Raw genomic sequence first — 16,799 nt, forward strand, 5'->3', positions numbered from 1 at the left:
TTGAGGACAAGTGTGTCCTCATATGTTTATCTTAGGCTGAGATCAGAGATGTATATTTAGTTTTATAAGAAAGTAAAGCGGTTGTATCACATTACATTTCTATCCTAAATGTGAAAGAGTTTCAGTTCGCTGAGAGAGAGAGAGAGAGAGAGAGAGAGAGAGAGAGAGAGAGAGAGAGGGTTCCGTACGCTGTACTAAAGACGAGCGGCATTCTGCGGGTCCAGGGACAACGCAGCCGCCTCCGGTCCGCATTTTTAAACAGCCAGAGACCACGTGACCACCGGCCCGCACAGCTACTGGTTCTCCGACTTCCATACTCGGCTTTGGCGCCCAAGGTTCCCCCCTTCTGGACGCAACCATTGGCTCCACGCTCGGAGGGAATACGAGCCAACCTCACGTTCAAGACTTTACTGAATGAAGCTTCCGACCAACCCTCAGCCAAGTTTCAGCTACAGATAGAAATTTAATAATCAAATCCACCTAAGGACGCCGGAGAAGCCTCCTTTTCTAAGACAGATATCGCAGACCTGACCCGGACTCCCCCTACGCTTTGTTGGGAAAACGAGGGTGGTTCCGTCCGAGGCGCGGACTCCGCCTCCCTGGGCGACGCCATTTTGTTTGGCTGGCGGGACGGACGGGCGCTTAGGGGGAGGGGTCCCGTAGGTGCCTCACCTGACCCCGCGGCCGCACTGTTGTTTCTTCACGGGCGGCCCTTCTCCCCGGCTGGGGTCCCGGAGCCATGTACATAAAGCAGGTAAGGCCTGTGCGTCCCTCACACCCATCACGGGCCCATGAGGACCGTTCCTGGAGGCGGGGATGTCGCGGTACGACCTGCGGCCTCACCTCTCCCTGCTGAGGGGGACCTGGGGTGGACTGGGCCTGGGGGGCGGAGAGAGGCCCCGCTCCGGAGCGCGGGGGCCGCTGAGGTCTGGGGCGTCCCTGTGCAGCCCGGGCCTCTGTGCGGGGCGCTTGTTGGAAGGAGAAAGGACTTGGGGGAGGTGTGGAAGGGCGGCGGGGCGGGCTTTGTGGGGAGATCGGGCCTTCCCGGGGGAGGGGGGAGCGGGAGCGGGGCGGCCGGGGAGCTCGCGGTCCTGCGGGGAGAACCCCGCGCGGGTCGTCCTCTTGCGTGTGTGGAGATGTGTCTCCCCGCCCGAGGGCGCCCCTGGGGGCACAGGTGGGTGGGTGTCAGCTTACCCGGGGGCCTTGCTCCTCCGGGTCTGACAGGAGGAGTCCGAGGGACCTCATTCTGGCGGAAGGTGTGGCGCCGCCTCATTGTTGACTCCTGTCAAAACGCCTTCCCGCGCCGGAGCCCGCGCGGAGCAGAGCCGGTCCGCGGTCTACGGGCGAGCGCTGGGCTCTCAGCGCCCCCTTCCCGCGACGCCTCCCTTTGGGGGGCTGTCCCGTGTTCCCCTCGGACTCAGGAGAGCGGGGACCAGCCTGCCTGCTTGACGCATGTTGACGTGAGCCCTTCAGTTGGGGCTCCGGCGCGCGTTGACGGGTGCGTGGTGTCCGGACGCCCCGAGGCGGTTCCGAATGAAAACTGAACACACGGCGATGGGCGCCGAGTAACGGACTGCGTGTTCTCCGACGGTTTTTATCATCGCCGCCGCTTTCCACAGTGAAATCTTCTGGGGAGAAATCGACAGTTTCCTGTCTTGAAGGAGACACCAGAGAGGGCAAGAAGTGCAAAAGAAAACGTTTTTAGAACTTTGCATTTCTTTGTGTGTGTGTGTGTGTGTCCTGAAAAAAAAAATCCCTTTTATTTATTTACTAGGTTATCATCCAGGGTTTTCGGAGTTACAGAGATCAGACAATTGTAGATCCCTTCAGTTCAAAACATAATGTGATTGGTAAGTGTTCGTGTTTAAATTCTGCCTGTACCTGGGCTGATGGAGACGAAATTATCTCTGCGTATACATAACTGTATGCATTTTTCCTCCCCCACAAATGACATTGTTCTCAGATTTCTTGCCTCCCTGTCATAATGTCTGAGGATAGATCACAGAGCTTGGTGGGAAGGTCGTAAACTTTGGAGCAAAATTGAATGGGATTCGAATCCCAGTTCTGGCTTGTGCTCTTGTTCACTCTTCCAAGGGCTTTGGTTTTCTCATTTGTGAAGTGGAGGTAATGACCCATTCATGGGGCTGTTGGGGAGATTGAATGAAAGCAGCTCTGCAGGGGGGTGGAGGGCCAGTGGTGATGGCCCTGCAGTAGTCAGTCTCCAGCGTCTAATGGTGGTGATGCTCCTTGTGCTCAGAGCCAGCACAAGTGACTTTGATGTTCTGAGTTTTTAGATGTAAGTTACGTATATCATGGAACTTTACCGCAGACTTCAATGCAAACTTCCTAAGAAAAGGGATATTCTCTTGCATAATCGTAGTATATTTAATCCACTGAGTAAACTTAACATCAATGCAGTCATTTGCTGTTCATTTTCCAGTTAATTGATGACCCAGAAATGCTCTTTTTGGCATCTCCCCCCTTCCTCCCAAAAGGATCTATTTAGGATCAGGCATTGCATTTAGTTGTCATGTCTCTTTAGGTTCCTTTAAGGTGGATCCTTTCCACAGTGTTTCTTTGTCTTTTATAACATTGTTTTATTAAAATATTGTGTCATCTGCCTTTTACTGATGTTACTTTTGATCACTCAGTCAAGGTAGTGTCTAATTTTTCTACTGTATAGTTAATGTTTTTCCCATGCAACTAATAAATACTATGGAATGGGGAGATGCTTTTGGAACATGCAAAGATGGTGATCTTTATAAAAGTTTTCCTCTACATTTGTGTCCGTTAATAATTCTTAATTCTGATGGTTTCAAATGATTTTTTCCCATTTCCAGTATTCCTTTCACATTTACCATGATCAACTAAGAGTCATTCCTTCTTGGTTGCTTATCTTTTTATTGTCAGTATGAACTCATGGATTATTCCCCCCAGCACTAATTTCTAGTTCTAATTATTATGGTACCATGTTCTCCTAGATTTAACTAGTGGAAGCCGCTTCAAGTTGGCCTCTGTGTCTGTTATATGCCTCTTTTTAAAAACACTTCATTACTTTCTGGCATAAATGATCTCTTTAGGATTTACTTTGTAGTAAAGTGATAACTTTGAGGCTAAATTGTTCAGCATATTTTGGTCAAGATTAAGAATCTTAATGAAAATGTTTCAAAACAAAACACTCAAATGAATTCATTAAACTTGAAACATTTGCTACCCTTTTATGTATAGGATTGCTTATTTCTGAATTCAGATAGAAAAAACAATACCTTACAGTTGTCTATACTTTTATGAGTATGAAACTACATTTATATATTATATATCATTAATATATGATATTAATAATATATATTGTTTAACATGTGAGTAGTTGGAGAATTTGAAATAATTCAAGTATTTTTAAAAATGTAATATGTGAATCTTTACATTATTAAAAATACTTTATATACATTAAAATAGAATTACTGTACATTTTAATGATTATAAGTTATAATAGCCAGGCAATGTATTTAGTTACTTTTATCTGAACTATTGGGAAAGGGCAAAAATATCAACAATGAAATTATTTTCTTTAAAGAAAAAGATATCTGAAGTCTATATAAAAATTGTACTCATTTGGTGATTAAAGCTGTTTTGTTTATTGATTTCTTTTGTTCACTATTCTGTTGTATTTAATATATATTAAGATGTTATGCTAGGAACTTGGATTTATAAATTTTCTAATACAGTAAAGTTTTAATTTTATAGTTTCTTATAAAAATAACATATACTTTTTGAAATTTTATAGTGGGCAGAAATGGATCTGGAAAAAGTAACTTTTTTTATGGTAAGTATTGTTTTTTGCATTCTAAATATATTAAAACCTCGGTATCTTAAGATAGTTCATTTTGAAATTATGTCTGCATGAAATCCAAGAAATACTTCTTCATACAGGGTTGTAGTTTACAGAGTTAAGAGTGTAAGGACCTTAGTTTTACTCTATACCTAGTGATTAATGAGCTCTGTGAGACTGGGCAAAACACTTAGCCTCTCAAATTACTCTTTTCACTTTAGGAACAGAGATGTTCACCCTGCCCGCCTTAGATGAGTTGTGTGAATTACAAACTTGCAACGGAGATACCTGCCCTTGACCAGAAATCGAACCTGAGGTTCGACGCTCTAACCACTGAGAAAACCAGCCGGGGCTCTAAACCAATTATTATTATAAAGGATGGAGGGGTGTAAAAACTTTGTTAAATCAACAAGACTATTATCAATTTGCAGATAGTAAATAGGACTTTGAAAATTATCTTTAACCCTTTTCGGTCCAACCTCGAGGATGACTCGACAGACCAGGCGCTAGGAGCAGGTCCAACGTCGAGCAATAAGAACATTAAAAAGTTCAACATTCAATCCCGTCAATTAATTTGGACCAGACTGTTTGAATTCCAAAAATAACATTGGACCACAAAGGGTTAAAGATAAAATGCATTTAAGTATAGTAATGTCTCTGTCAGCAAATCCTCTGGGTAGAAAAAATCATGTTAACAGAATTAGACTATATAAGGAGTGAGTTGGAAAATTTTTGAACCTCTTAGTTGGGTAGTATTTGAGGAAAAGGGTCGGTTTAGAAAAGCAAAAGTTCTATCCTGTCTGCTTGTAAAACTAAAAGGTATTACTCTACATCCTATCAGTGTAGTGATTTGGGGATGGTAGGAGAGTGGCTTGGAGTGGAAATGAGTATTTCATAATCTCGGGAATGAGGGCAATTTAAATTCATTTTCCTTCCACCACCCACCACCCCCATCCCCAAGGTGATTATAAAAGACAGCCAGTCCTCACCTTCACCCCCATTCATGCATACACACACACACTGTCAAAGGTGTTTTGGGTGGACTGGGAACAGAACAACTGGGTAAAGAGTTCTATTTCTAGATCAGGGTGGTCCATTTAAGTGCTCTACATGGAAGTAGGAGTGACTCCTTGTTGAAGCAGTTGAGTAGAAGGTGGGAATCTGAAACATTTCCCTATATACATATGTTTTTAAATTTTTATCTTTTTTAAAAATATTTTATTGATTTTTTACAGAGAGGAAGGGAGAGGGACAGAGAATTAGAAACATTGATGAGAGAGACATCGATCAGCTGCCTCCTGCACACTCTGCACTGGGGATGTGCCTGCAACCAAGGCACATACCCTTGACCGGAGTCAAACCTGGGACCCTTCAGTCTGCAGGCTGACGCTCTATCCACTGAGCCAAACAGGCCAGGGTTTATCTTATTTTTAAAAAAATTTTTTTATTGCTTTCAGAGAGGATGGGAGAAGAGAGAAATAGAAATGTCAGTGATGAGAGAGCATTATTGATGGGCTACCTCCTACACGCCCCCTTCTAGGGATTGAGCCCATAACCCAGGCATGTGCCCTGACCGGGAATTGAACCGTGACCTCCTGGTTCATAAGTCCATGTTCAACCACTGAGCACACCAGCTAGGCAACCTTTTGGTGTACTGGACCACACCCAGCTAACTGAGCCACACCATCCAGGGCATTTCCCTATATTTTTACTTAGATCTGTTTCTTTTGACAAAGTATCCAATTAAGGATATTGTAGGAATGTATTCTAATTTGTTAATAAATAATATGTAACATTTATATCTAGTGGGTAAAAGCAAATATAATGTTAACCTAACAAGTCAGTGAGTACTTTAAGAAGTAGACCTTAGTTCTGCTTGTCTCTTCCGTTACCTTTGTATTTTCTTTTTATTTTATTGCCTTAAATGTTTCAGTGAACACTTTAAAAAAATATTTTATTGATTTCAGAGAAGAAGGGAGGAGAGAGAGATAGAAACATCAGTGATGTGAGAGTCATTGGTCGACTGCCTCCTGCACACACCACACTGGGGTTTGAGCCCACAACCCTGGGCTTTTGCCCTGACCTGTGTCGAACTGTGACCCCCTGGTTCATAGGTCAACGCTCAACCACTGAGCCATGCCAACCAGGTTCAGTGAAAACTTCTTAATAGTGTTTTTTTTTTAAATATATTTTATTGATTTTTTACAGAGAGGAAGGGAGAGAGATAGAGAGTTAGAAACATTGATGAGAGAGAGACATCGATCAGCTGCCTCCTGCACATCTCCCACTGGGGATGTGCCCGCAACCCAGGCACATGCCCCCGACCGGAATCGAACCCGGGACCCTTCAGTCCGCAGGCCGACGCTCTATCCACTGAGCCAAACCGGTTTCGGCAATAGTTTTCTTATATCATCATCTTCTAGCTGTTAGTCTGAAATACAGGCAAATTATCTGCATTTTTTTTTGTTTATATGAAGCAGGTAATCTACTTTATCTGCATTGTTCATTACCTGCTACACTATATTCTATGAAGATATGGGAAATTATTAGTAAGGCATAAATTCATTTTAGACTGTATTAATTGTTATGTTTTTGTTTTTCTAGCAATTCAATTTGTTCTCAGTGATGAGTTTAGTCATCTTCGTCCGGAACAGCGATTGGCTTTATTGCATGTGAGTGAGGCTGCTTTAAGACATTATTGATATTACAGTTAACCCTTGAACAACTCACTGCCTTCAGGAGAAAATCTGCATGTAACTACAGCCAGCTCTCCAAATATGCAGAGTTCAAATCACCAGTGGATCCTTGAACAACATGTGCAGATCAGTTTTAAAAACCTGCATAGGTCGATAGTTCAAACCCACATTATTTAAGGGTCAGCTTACATACATATTTTTTTATGTATTTACTTTAATTCTCCCCTGAGGATATGTTTCTACTGATTTTAGAGAGAGAGAAACATAGATTAGCTGCCTCTCAAATGAATATGCCCTGTCCAGGGATCGAACCTGCAACCTTTTGGTGCATGGGTTGATGCTCCAACCAACTGAGCCACACCCACCAAGGCAACAGTATATATATTTTAAAATACATTGTCAATCCTGATAAATTACTTGTTCAGGTTTCAGATCCTTTATGACTATGATATAGCCTCTTATTCTGCTGTAAAATTTAATCTGTTATGTTAATGTAGGATAAAGCTTTAATTTTTATCTAATGATAAGAAAATTGTAGGATTTGTCTATAGATGGATATGTCTTCCGTATAAATATAAATTCTTTATTAAGGATATTGTCTGGTAAAGCTGGAGAAGAAGGTTTGCCGAGGAGAAAAAAGAGTTTGATATTGGGGATTAGGAACTTTGAGACTCAGAACCAGAAGTTAAATGGAAACATATAGAAGCAACCATTGCAAAATAAAGTTGCTACTGTTTTTAGCCATATAAATGTTAACATTTTCCAACATGAAAGAAGTATGTGTAAAGAAAATTATTATAATTTTTCATTAGAGTTTTATGAATAATGAACTAAAGTAGTTTTAGGATAAAAGTTATAAAAGACTATTATAAAATAATATAATTTATATTTCTAGTTTGAATAAGGCTTATAATTTAAGGACCAGAAAGCAAGATTCCTCCATATATCTCAATAATGTCTCTCCCACCTAGGAAGTGTTTTTTTGTTTTAAATATCTCTCTACCCTACTCCCCAAATTTGAATTTTTGGCTCAGTAATCCGGACTAATTCCTTATAGAAAAATTTCTGTTTAAGTTTCTCAGATTGGCAATAAAAGAATCATCTTTTTAGATATTCTCCATGTGTTGAATCACTACATGATACCAGTGTCCAGAATCTGGAAATTACCTGGACTTGGTTATGTAAGTGGTTGGGTCATAAATTGGTTTAAATGTGACACATGTTAAATGCGTTTTCTTAGCAGATTTAAAACATGGACTATCTCAAATGTTTAAAAAACAGAGTTTCAATAGTTCTATGACTTGTTAGGGTTCATTTCCAGCATTAAGATGAGTCTGTAAAAGAAAAGCCTCAAAAGTGTTTTAGATATTATCATGTAGGTAGAACTTAGTGTCTATGGGGTCTTGTGCTCTAATGAGGACCTAACTTTAACATCTTTTGTATTCTCATTCAGAATCAAAAGCCTTTGGTTAAAAAATATTACTATCCAAATCCAGTATCTTTGCTATTTTGGCAAGAGAGATATGTACTAGTCGGGTAGAAATTTTTCTCCATTGAATCAGGCTTGTTACCATGCACTAAACTTGAAATGTGTTTAAAGTATTTGAAAATACCACAAATTTAAAATTTATCTCATATTTTAGGAGGGTACAGGTCCTCGTGTTATTTCTGCTTTTGTGGAGATTATTTTTGACAATTCAGACAACCGGTTGCCAGTGAGTAACTGCTTTTTCTTTTTATTAATGTTGAGAATTTTATTGTTGCAGCTGATTTTTTTATGCTTTAAAACATTTATTTATAGCTTTATGTAAGCTATTATAATTTAGTTTATGCCAGAGTTACTATTCAGTTTACATACTAACTTTGTTTTAAAATTATAATGAACATTCTTGTAAATAAGTGGGAATGTTCAAGCTGTTGTAAAAAAATGTCTTTATCATAAGAATTGAGTATTCATAGCATACCTGTAGTGAGATTGAAATGTCAAAATAATTGTTAGGTTTAGGGACTCTAAAATGACCTTTAAAATTTTTTACTTTTACTATTAAATTAACTCTGGGCTTTTACTTTTTTCTTCTTCTTAGATTGATAAAGAGGAAGTTTCACTTCGAAGAGTTATTGGCGCCAAAAAGGATCAATATTTCTTAGACAAGAAAATGGTCACGTAAGCATTTTTCTTCACATTTGTTATTTCTTTACAACAGAGTGAAAGTATTTTTTTACTTGTCTAATATAAGAGGTATATTTACTTATGTTCAACAAATCAGTATTTAGAGCATGAACATAAGAGTCTGAAGATTCTCTGAGGCTAATACAACAGATGGTTTAATAACTGTTCTGTACTCCCTCATGCCCCTTAACCTAAAAGTTAGTGTACTCATTTTTTTGTCATTTATCTGAAATTTCAATCTTTATCAACAGGAAAAATGATGTGATGAATCTCCTTGAAAGTGCTGGTTTTTCTCGAAGTAATCCTTATTATATTGTTAAACAAGGAAAGGTAAAAAAATTGTATGTCCTTTTTTAATAGAACTGGGTTTTTGAGTATATTCAATGAATGATGATTTGGTTTATTGTAGTGGTTAAGTTGAAGTGAAAATATACCTTATGTCATGTTTGCATTGATTTATTTTGTATTGAAGTTAGTATTACCTTTTATGTGGCTATAAAATACAAAGTAGATCCATTGCATAATGGGATGGGAAGTATTTCAGTAGAGGTTAAATGGATCTTCTTTCCTTAGTGACCTGTATTACTTTCTAAGGTACATTACACTGGAAGACATGTAGGTTTTAGGAAATCTTTTAAAATCATAAATTATGAATATTGTGGAAATTCTGTAAAAATCACATTTGAAAATATTACTTTCTGGAAGTATATCACAAAATTAAAATGCTAAAACGCTTACATTATTAGAATTCACCATAATGATACATACTATTTTCCTTATAGAGATTATATTCATTATAGTTTTTAGTTTCTATATACTTTAGCCGATTGTTCTACGATTTCCTAATATACTTTAAACTATATCTAAGATAATTAATTTTTCTTAGGACGTACCTGTAATGTCCTAAAGTTTTCTGTAATGTTTGCTTGGACTAGGAGGAAGTTCTTAACAAATGTCCACTTCTCATATAGTAAAGGCTTTTTTAGATTTGTGTTGGAAAGTTAGCATTCAGAAGTGATTAGGAAGGGTATGGTGTTTCCCTTTTGGGAAATGTGATACCAGAAGAACAGGTTTTTTTAAAAGATGGTTTATAAGAAAGTTTTTAAAAAGGAGGCTGGTTTGAAATAGCAATTATCTGAGTCTTCCCTTCACACATACAACATGGGTCTCTTTACATTATTTTAATTTCTGCTCATGTGTGATTTCATATGACCCATCTGTGACTGCTTAATCTACAAAAGCATTGCCTTCACTCCTACTCGATATGCTTTATTTCTTTATTCTGTTTTGTTTTTCTTCATAGCAGTTGTGTTATACTGTGATGGTATGCTTATTTCCTCTCTTTCGACTAGAATAAGTTCCATTAGGGCAAGACCTTTTCTGTTTTGTTCACTGTTTTCTTTCCCAGTGCCCCGCAGAGTGGCATGTATGTTGTAATGATTCATTAAATATGTTTTAAGTGAGTAAATTTAGTGAATGAACAAGCTTAATTGGGGTACCTAAAGAGAAGGACTTGAAGGGTGATTTTTTGTTGTTGCATATACTTTTGTTGTGTATACTTTTGACAGACCATTTTTTCTTATCTCAGAGCTGATTATCTTTTGTGTAAAAGTATTAAAGTAACTGTCACTTGAATTTTTAATGCAGTGATAGCATTTTTTACCTTTAGCACTTAATTTTATTTTAAAGAATATGTGAAACTCATGCTTGTTATATAAAGTTTCATGGTAATTAGGTTTTATCACTCTTTGTCATGTATTTTCTTTGCCATATATTTGTGAGATACTAAAGATGTATTTGCTTATTTTATTTAATACACCCTACCCCTGTGAGACAGTTATTTTAATCTATATTTTAAGAATACCATTTTTGTTACACTTTTAAAGTATCATTATAGCTTTAAAAAAAATGCTTAGTGAGTTATGGTTTCCCCTCTTAAAAATACTTTGTTCCTTTAGAATGAATCTCATCTTTTATACCTTATCAAATTGACTAAGAAAAAGAGATGGTGGGATATTCCTCTGTCATTTGTAATTTGGAGGGTTTTATCATAAATTAGACATAGGAATATATAGCTGGGATTTTTTTGGGTAAATTTCACTTAAGTAAAAGGAAATACAGGTATATAGGTATACTTATGTACTGTACAGATGATATTAGTGAACTCAACTTATGTGAATACCCATTCAACGTAGAGTTCTTAAAGAGCAGTCTGTAGTGCTGTAATAATTATTTTTCCAAAATTTTTAGATCAACCAAATGGCAACAGCACCAGATTCTCAGAGACTAAAACTATTAAGAGAAGTAGCTGGTACTAGAGTATATGATGAACGAAAAGAAGAAAGTATTTCTTTAATGAAAGAAACAGGTAAAAGAAATGTGATTGTACCTTATTTCTATTTGTTGTGAATTACTTTTCATTGTATTGTAATGGAAAGGAGTTCTGTCTATCTCAGGAGTATAGTGTATGTTACTTTGCCTGTATGTTGAATGGAGAGAAAATTAGTTTTAAGCAATTTAAGGTTTGAGATTTCCAATTGATTCATTTGAATAAAGAATTGTTACTGTGAAATAGTAATGCCCTTTTAGATCAACTACTTTGTGCCTCTCATGTCCTCATCATTCTGTGTGAGATAACAAATTTGGATGTATTCCTTAAAAAAAAGGGTTCAGGAGCAAGTAAATGTAAAACTTCGAATTTGGACTCATCATTAATGCATTTATTGTGGAAACCCACTTTGCTCTTCAAGTGCTCTGTCCTGTCATAGCTTAGAGTCAGTCCTGGATTCAAAATCTAACTAATAATTAACTGACACTGTAACTTTAGACTTGATCTCTCTAGTTCAAAGCTTCCCTATCTGTAAAATCCTTTTTCATGTTTTATAGTGGTGAATAGAGGAACAAAGTAGCACAATTGGAATATAATAGGCATACAATATGTAGCAGCTATAGGTAATGCTATAATTGTAAAATTGGGAATCAGTGTCACCAATGATATTAGTAGGGTTTTGTGTTTTTTAATGTTAAGCTTTTAAAGGAGGCTTAAACTGAGATCCTTACCACATGTATATGAGAATCAGTGTCACCATGTGTAAGTTTGCTCTCTGTTGCTTTTCCTAATAAAGCATCATAATTGCAATTTTGTTATCTTAGATTTGATTATCCCATAATAGCAAAGAAATAATGCTGTAGTTCTTAAGATTAAGTTTAACTCATGGTATATTTGAGAAGAGATATTATATAAAAATGTATTGAACTCCTTCATCCCCCCCCCCTTTTTTTTCAAGAGGGCAAGCGGGAGAAAATCAATGAGTTGTTAAAATACATTGAAGAGAGATTACATACCTTAGAGGAAGAAAAGGAAGAACTAGCTCAGTATCAGAAGTGGGATAAAATGAGACGAGCCCTGGAATATACCATTTACAATCAGGAACTTAACGAGACTCGTGCTAAACTTGATGAGGTAAAATATTTACCTTTGCCACTTAAATTCAGATTACTTTTTATTACTATGAATGTGTTAAACTCATGCTCTATTTATACTTTTCAATGATTTTTAAATAGAAAATTAAATTTGAAAACCCCTTAATTTATTAGTTAGCAAATTTGTTCTTTCGGTCTATTCTCAGAAAAATGTGTAGGCCCATGTTGGCCTTGCTGTATATCTGAAATATAATCAGGTGGGGTCTCAGACCAAGATGAGAGGAAGCCACCTTTTAAAGTTTTATGAATTTTTTTCTTAGCTTTTAAAAATATATTTTGTAATTACTATTGCTGACATTTTGTACAAAAATTTGTTTTAGGGAATTTTCTATTTTAAAAAAACCACTAAGTTTTCTGATAAAATTTTTTTAATGTAAATGATAATTTTAGCAGGTATCTAAAAATTTAACTAGGTATTTTAAAAAATTAAATAAATACAAGATGAGTTAAAATAATAGCTTGGTTTTGTTGTTGTTTTTAGCTTTCTGCTAAGCGAGAAACTAGTGGAGAAAAATCCAGACAATTAAGAGATGCCCAGCAGGATGCAAGAGATAAAATGGAGGTAAGATTACAAACTAAACCTAGGCTTTTTTTTTTTTTTTTTTACCACAGTAGGACCTTTGTACAAGAATTGGAAATGATAACTTTAAGTGGGTTGTCACTGGGGTTGAGTATTGGAAACACAGAGTACTGAAAGGGTAAATGAAAGAAAAAAAATGGACAAAACTAATCGTATTAATAAAAGGCTAATATGCAAATTGACCAAATGGCGGAACAACCAGTTGCTATGACATGCCCTGACCACCAAGGGGCAGGTGCTCAACAAAGTGGCTGCCCCCTGGTGGTCAGTGCACTCCCACAGGGGGAGCACCGCTGAGCCCGACTCACGGCTGGCGAGCACAGTGGCAGTGGCAGGAGCCTCTCCCACCTCTGTGGTAGCGCTGAGGATATCCGACTGATGGCTTAGGCCTGCTCCCCTCGGGCCAAAGCCGTCAGTTGGACTCCCCACCAGGGCTCCTAGACTGCGAGGGGGTGCAGACGGGGCTGAGAGGCACCTCCCCCCACCATGTATGTCGTGCACCGGGCCTCTAGTGGTGTAATTCTGCTGTTGTACTTCTAATTGCCCAACTCATTTCTATTTGAAACTTTTGAATAGGACATTGAACGCCAAGTTAGAGAACTGAAAACAAAAATTTCAGCTATGAAAGAAGAAAAGGAGCAGCTCAGTGCTGAAAGACAAGAACAAATTAAGCAGAGGACTAAGTTGGAGCTTAAAGCAAAGGATTTACAAGATGAATTGGCAGGCAATAGTGAACAAAGGGTAAGTTAAAATGCTAAAAATGAAAGACATAAATGTTCAGATGAGGAGGACTAAGAGTCCTTTCTGTGATGGGTGCATGCTTGAATTTTTGTATAATATTTGGCACATTAACCCTTTGCGGTCATTTGTCTACTCTCAGCCATGAAAGCTTTTTTACCGTTCCGGTCGTATGTCTGCTCTCAGCCACCACAGCAGGGAACGTTATGAATCTTAACTCTATTCATTCATGTATCAGTTCATAATTTCTCTGAAAGCTCTTAAGTGTCTAAGCCACCTTGTCACTAACCAAAACATTGCCCCGACAAATCGGAGATATCGAAACTCAATATAAACAAACGCAGTAGTTCCACACTCGCCATGCAAAACACCGTGGCGAGTCAGTCGCCTTTTGAGAGTAATAAATCTTGTTTATCCTTCATAATCTTGCATGTTATGTATCACTGCTCTTTCAATGGAAATTAATTCTGACCAGTATGACACCCATGTCCAAATTTAATACGACTGCAAAGGGTTAAAATAATTTGCACTCACATAGCAACTCATTACTATCTCTTTGTTTCTTACGTTTAAAAATTAGTTTTGGGTTGCAGGATCAATTTTCTCATGAGAAAACATTTTATGTTAGAAATATAAGTTAAAGATTTTTAAGCAGATTGTATTTTTATTTATCTTGCTTTATTTACAGAAACGCTTATTAAAAGAGAGGCAGAAGCTGCTTGAAAAAATAGAAGAAAAACAGAAAGAACTGGCAGAAACAGAACCCAAATTCAACAGTGTAAAAGAAAAAGAAGAGCGAGGAATTGCTAGGTTTGGGATTTTTTTCACCACAACTTTTAACTTTCTGCATAGGTTTTCTCTAGAACCTAAATAGTCATGAGTTTAGAAGGCACAGAATTAAAGGCAAAAGTTAAATCTACGTTAGAGAGTAATAGCCAATGTTAAATACTGTGGGCCAAGCATTATTGTGCATATATTGTCTACATTCTTTCTACTCAAAGGCCCTAAGAGAACCACATTATCCCCACTTCATATGAGACAAACTTGAATCTCGAGTAGGTTAAATAACATGTCTAAAATAACATAGCTAGATGTTGGATCTTTTTAAATAATTCGTGTTCGTTTTTTTCACCAAATGACGTGTTACTTCATGTTTTATTCTGCCATTTTTTTTTATTCAATGCTGTTTTAACAGCTAGACATTTTAGTGTGTATTTGTAGATTGGACTTGCCAGTGTTTGCTGATTTCATGATTTAGTGCATTATCATGTTTATATGCCACTTATATTTCATTTTAGTGAATTGCACTTTAAAAAATTTTTTTTCTTTTGTATCGGATTGCTTTATGTAATATAGGCATTAATATTTATTTTATGTGGTTTGAATGTTCTCTCTTGCCTTTTAACCTTTATAGTATCTTTAGTTGTAAGGAGTTTAAATGTTTATATAATTAAATATAGTTGGAGCATTTTTGAAAATTCCTGAGAATGGGTTACTAGAATTGTCTAGATTTACCGACTATCGCAAACCTAGAGTGAAGACATTTTCTATGTGAAATTCTTTTTTTTAAAAATATATTTTATTGATTTTTTACAGAGAGGAAGGGAGAGATAAAGAGTTAGAAACATCGATGAGAGAGAAACATCGATCAGCTGCCTCCTGCACACCCCCCACTGGGGATGTGCCCGCAACCCAGGCACATGCCCTTGACTGGAATCGAACCTGGGACCCTTCAGTCCGCAGGCCGACACTCTATCCACTGAGCCAAACCGGTTTTGGCTCTATCTGAAATTCTTAAAGTATGGACTATTTTACCTGACTTAAATTGTGATTTTGAAGTAAATTTATTATAGTACTAGCCCAAGGAGCTCTCTCTATCAGATAACAGTTGCTTTTTATACTTAATACCTTTTTTAATGGAATTTTTAGATGGCTATTTTCTCTATGTACTCTTGATGTATTGATTGCAATTAAACTTCTTTATTTCCTGTTCTGTTTTTCAATCCATTCTCTTTTGTCTTGTGTAGATTGGCCCAAGCTACCCAGGAAAGAACGGATCTTTATGCAAAGCAGGGTCGAGGAAGCCAGTTTACATCAAAAGAAGAAAGAGATAAATGGATTAAAAAGGAACTCAAGTCTTTAGATCAAGCTATTAATGATAAGAAAAGACAGATTGCTGCTATACATAAGGATTTGGAGGACACTGAGGCAAATAAAGAGAAAAATTTGGAGCAGTATAATGTAAGAACTATTACAGTTATTATGTAAAAATCTTTCCAAAGAGATAAATGTATAGTTTTACCTATTTAAGTTTTATTTTTAACAGTTTCCATGTTACTTTTAAAATACATAAGACAGGCACTAATTTTAAAAAGACCAGCACAATTTAATATTATACATGTGGTAATTTTTGTTTTTATTGATTTTTTTAGAGAGGAAGGGAGAAATAAATTGAATTTTAAATTTGAATTATTTTTATTTCCATAGAAACTGGATCAGGACCTTAATGAAGTCAAAGCTCGAGTAGAAGAACTGGACAGAAAATACTATGAAGTAAAAAATAAGAAAGATGAATTACAAAGTGAAAGAAAGTTAGTATAGACTAAAATATGTCAATTTTTTGGAGGAATGCTAACTAGCTGACTATTAAATGGTCTTTAAATTAAAATTATTCAAATACATTTGATTTCATTATTTTACTCTAAATTTTGTAGACTGTTAGTGCGCCTTCTTAATGCTTTTGAAATTAAAGACAGTCTAATTTTTATTGGTTAGTTACTTGTGGAGAGAGGAGAATGCAGAACAGCAAGCACTTGCTGCTAAAAGAGAAGATCTTGAAAAGAAACAGCAACTTCTTAGAGCAGCAACAGGAAAGGTGAGCGGATTCTTTTCATTACCTCAGTTTACATTGAGTCAGTTGCTATCACATGAAAATTAGCTTTCAAGCTGTAGGTCATTGGTTCCAGGAAATAAATAAGAGTAGAGTGCAAATCACTTGTCTTATAAATATGAAATTATGGGTATTGTTTAAGCATGCTATTAATGATAGTACTTTTATTTTTTATTTTTATTTATTTTTTTAAATCTTTATTGTTCAGATTATTACATTTGTTCCTCTTTTTTCCCCCCATAACTCCCCTCCTCCCAGTTCCTGCCCCACCCCCGCCCTCACTCCCCACCCACTGTCCTCATCCATAGGTGCACGATTTTTGTCCAATCTCTTCCTGCATCTCCCACACCCCTTTCCCCCCAAGAATAGTCAGTCCATTCCCTTTCTATGTCCCTGATTCTATTTTTCCTGGA

The 16,799-nt window shown here is 37.1% G+C and overlaps 1 protein-coding gene across 2 annotated transcripts in view; it reads left to right on the forward strand.

Moving 5' to 3' along the window:
- The first annotated feature begins 594 nt into the window (after positions 1 to 594).
- SMC3 (structural maintenance of chromosomes 3) overlaps positions 595 to 16,799 on the forward strand; it is a 33,098-nt gene continuing 16,893 nt past the window's right edge. Inside the window, exons 1-15 of one of the 2 annotated variants that reach the window (XM_006778705.2) lie at positions 595 to 754; positions 1,775 to 1,850; positions 3,785 to 3,823; positions 6,434 to 6,501; positions 8,169 to 8,240; positions 8,610 to 8,689; positions 8,947 to 9,025; positions 10,946 to 11,063; positions 11,983 to 12,158; positions 12,660 to 12,740; positions 13,335 to 13,499; positions 14,185 to 14,306; positions 15,524 to 15,737; positions 15,984 to 16,087; positions 16,272 to 16,371. In XM_006778705.2, coding sequence (XP_006778768.1) covers positions 740 to 754; positions 1,775 to 1,850; positions 3,785 to 3,823; positions 6,434 to 6,501; positions 8,169 to 8,240; positions 8,610 to 8,689; positions 8,947 to 9,025; positions 10,946 to 11,063; positions 11,983 to 12,158; positions 12,660 to 12,740; positions 13,335 to 13,499; positions 14,185 to 14,306; positions 15,524 to 15,737; positions 15,984 to 16,087; positions 16,272 to 16,371 — 1,509 coding nt within the window. In that variant the 5' untranslated portion in view covers positions 595 to 739. The remainder of the gene's footprint in view (positions 755 to 1,774; positions 1,851 to 3,784; positions 3,824 to 6,433; positions 6,502 to 8,168; positions 8,241 to 8,609; positions 8,690 to 8,946; positions 9,026 to 10,945; positions 11,064 to 11,982; positions 12,159 to 12,659; positions 12,741 to 13,334; positions 13,500 to 14,184; positions 14,307 to 15,523; positions 15,738 to 15,983; positions 16,088 to 16,271; positions 16,372 to 16,799) is intronic. The other variant, XM_015557993.1, reaches the window with a different exon arrangement.

The sequence above is a fragment of the Myotis davidii genome, unplaced genomic scaffold (genome assembly GCF_000327345.1).
Source record: "Myotis davidii unplaced genomic scaffold, ASM32734v1 scaffold107, whole genome shotgun sequence".
NCBI lineage: Eukaryota > Metazoa > Chordata > Mammalia > Chiroptera > Vespertilionidae > Myotis > Myotis davidii.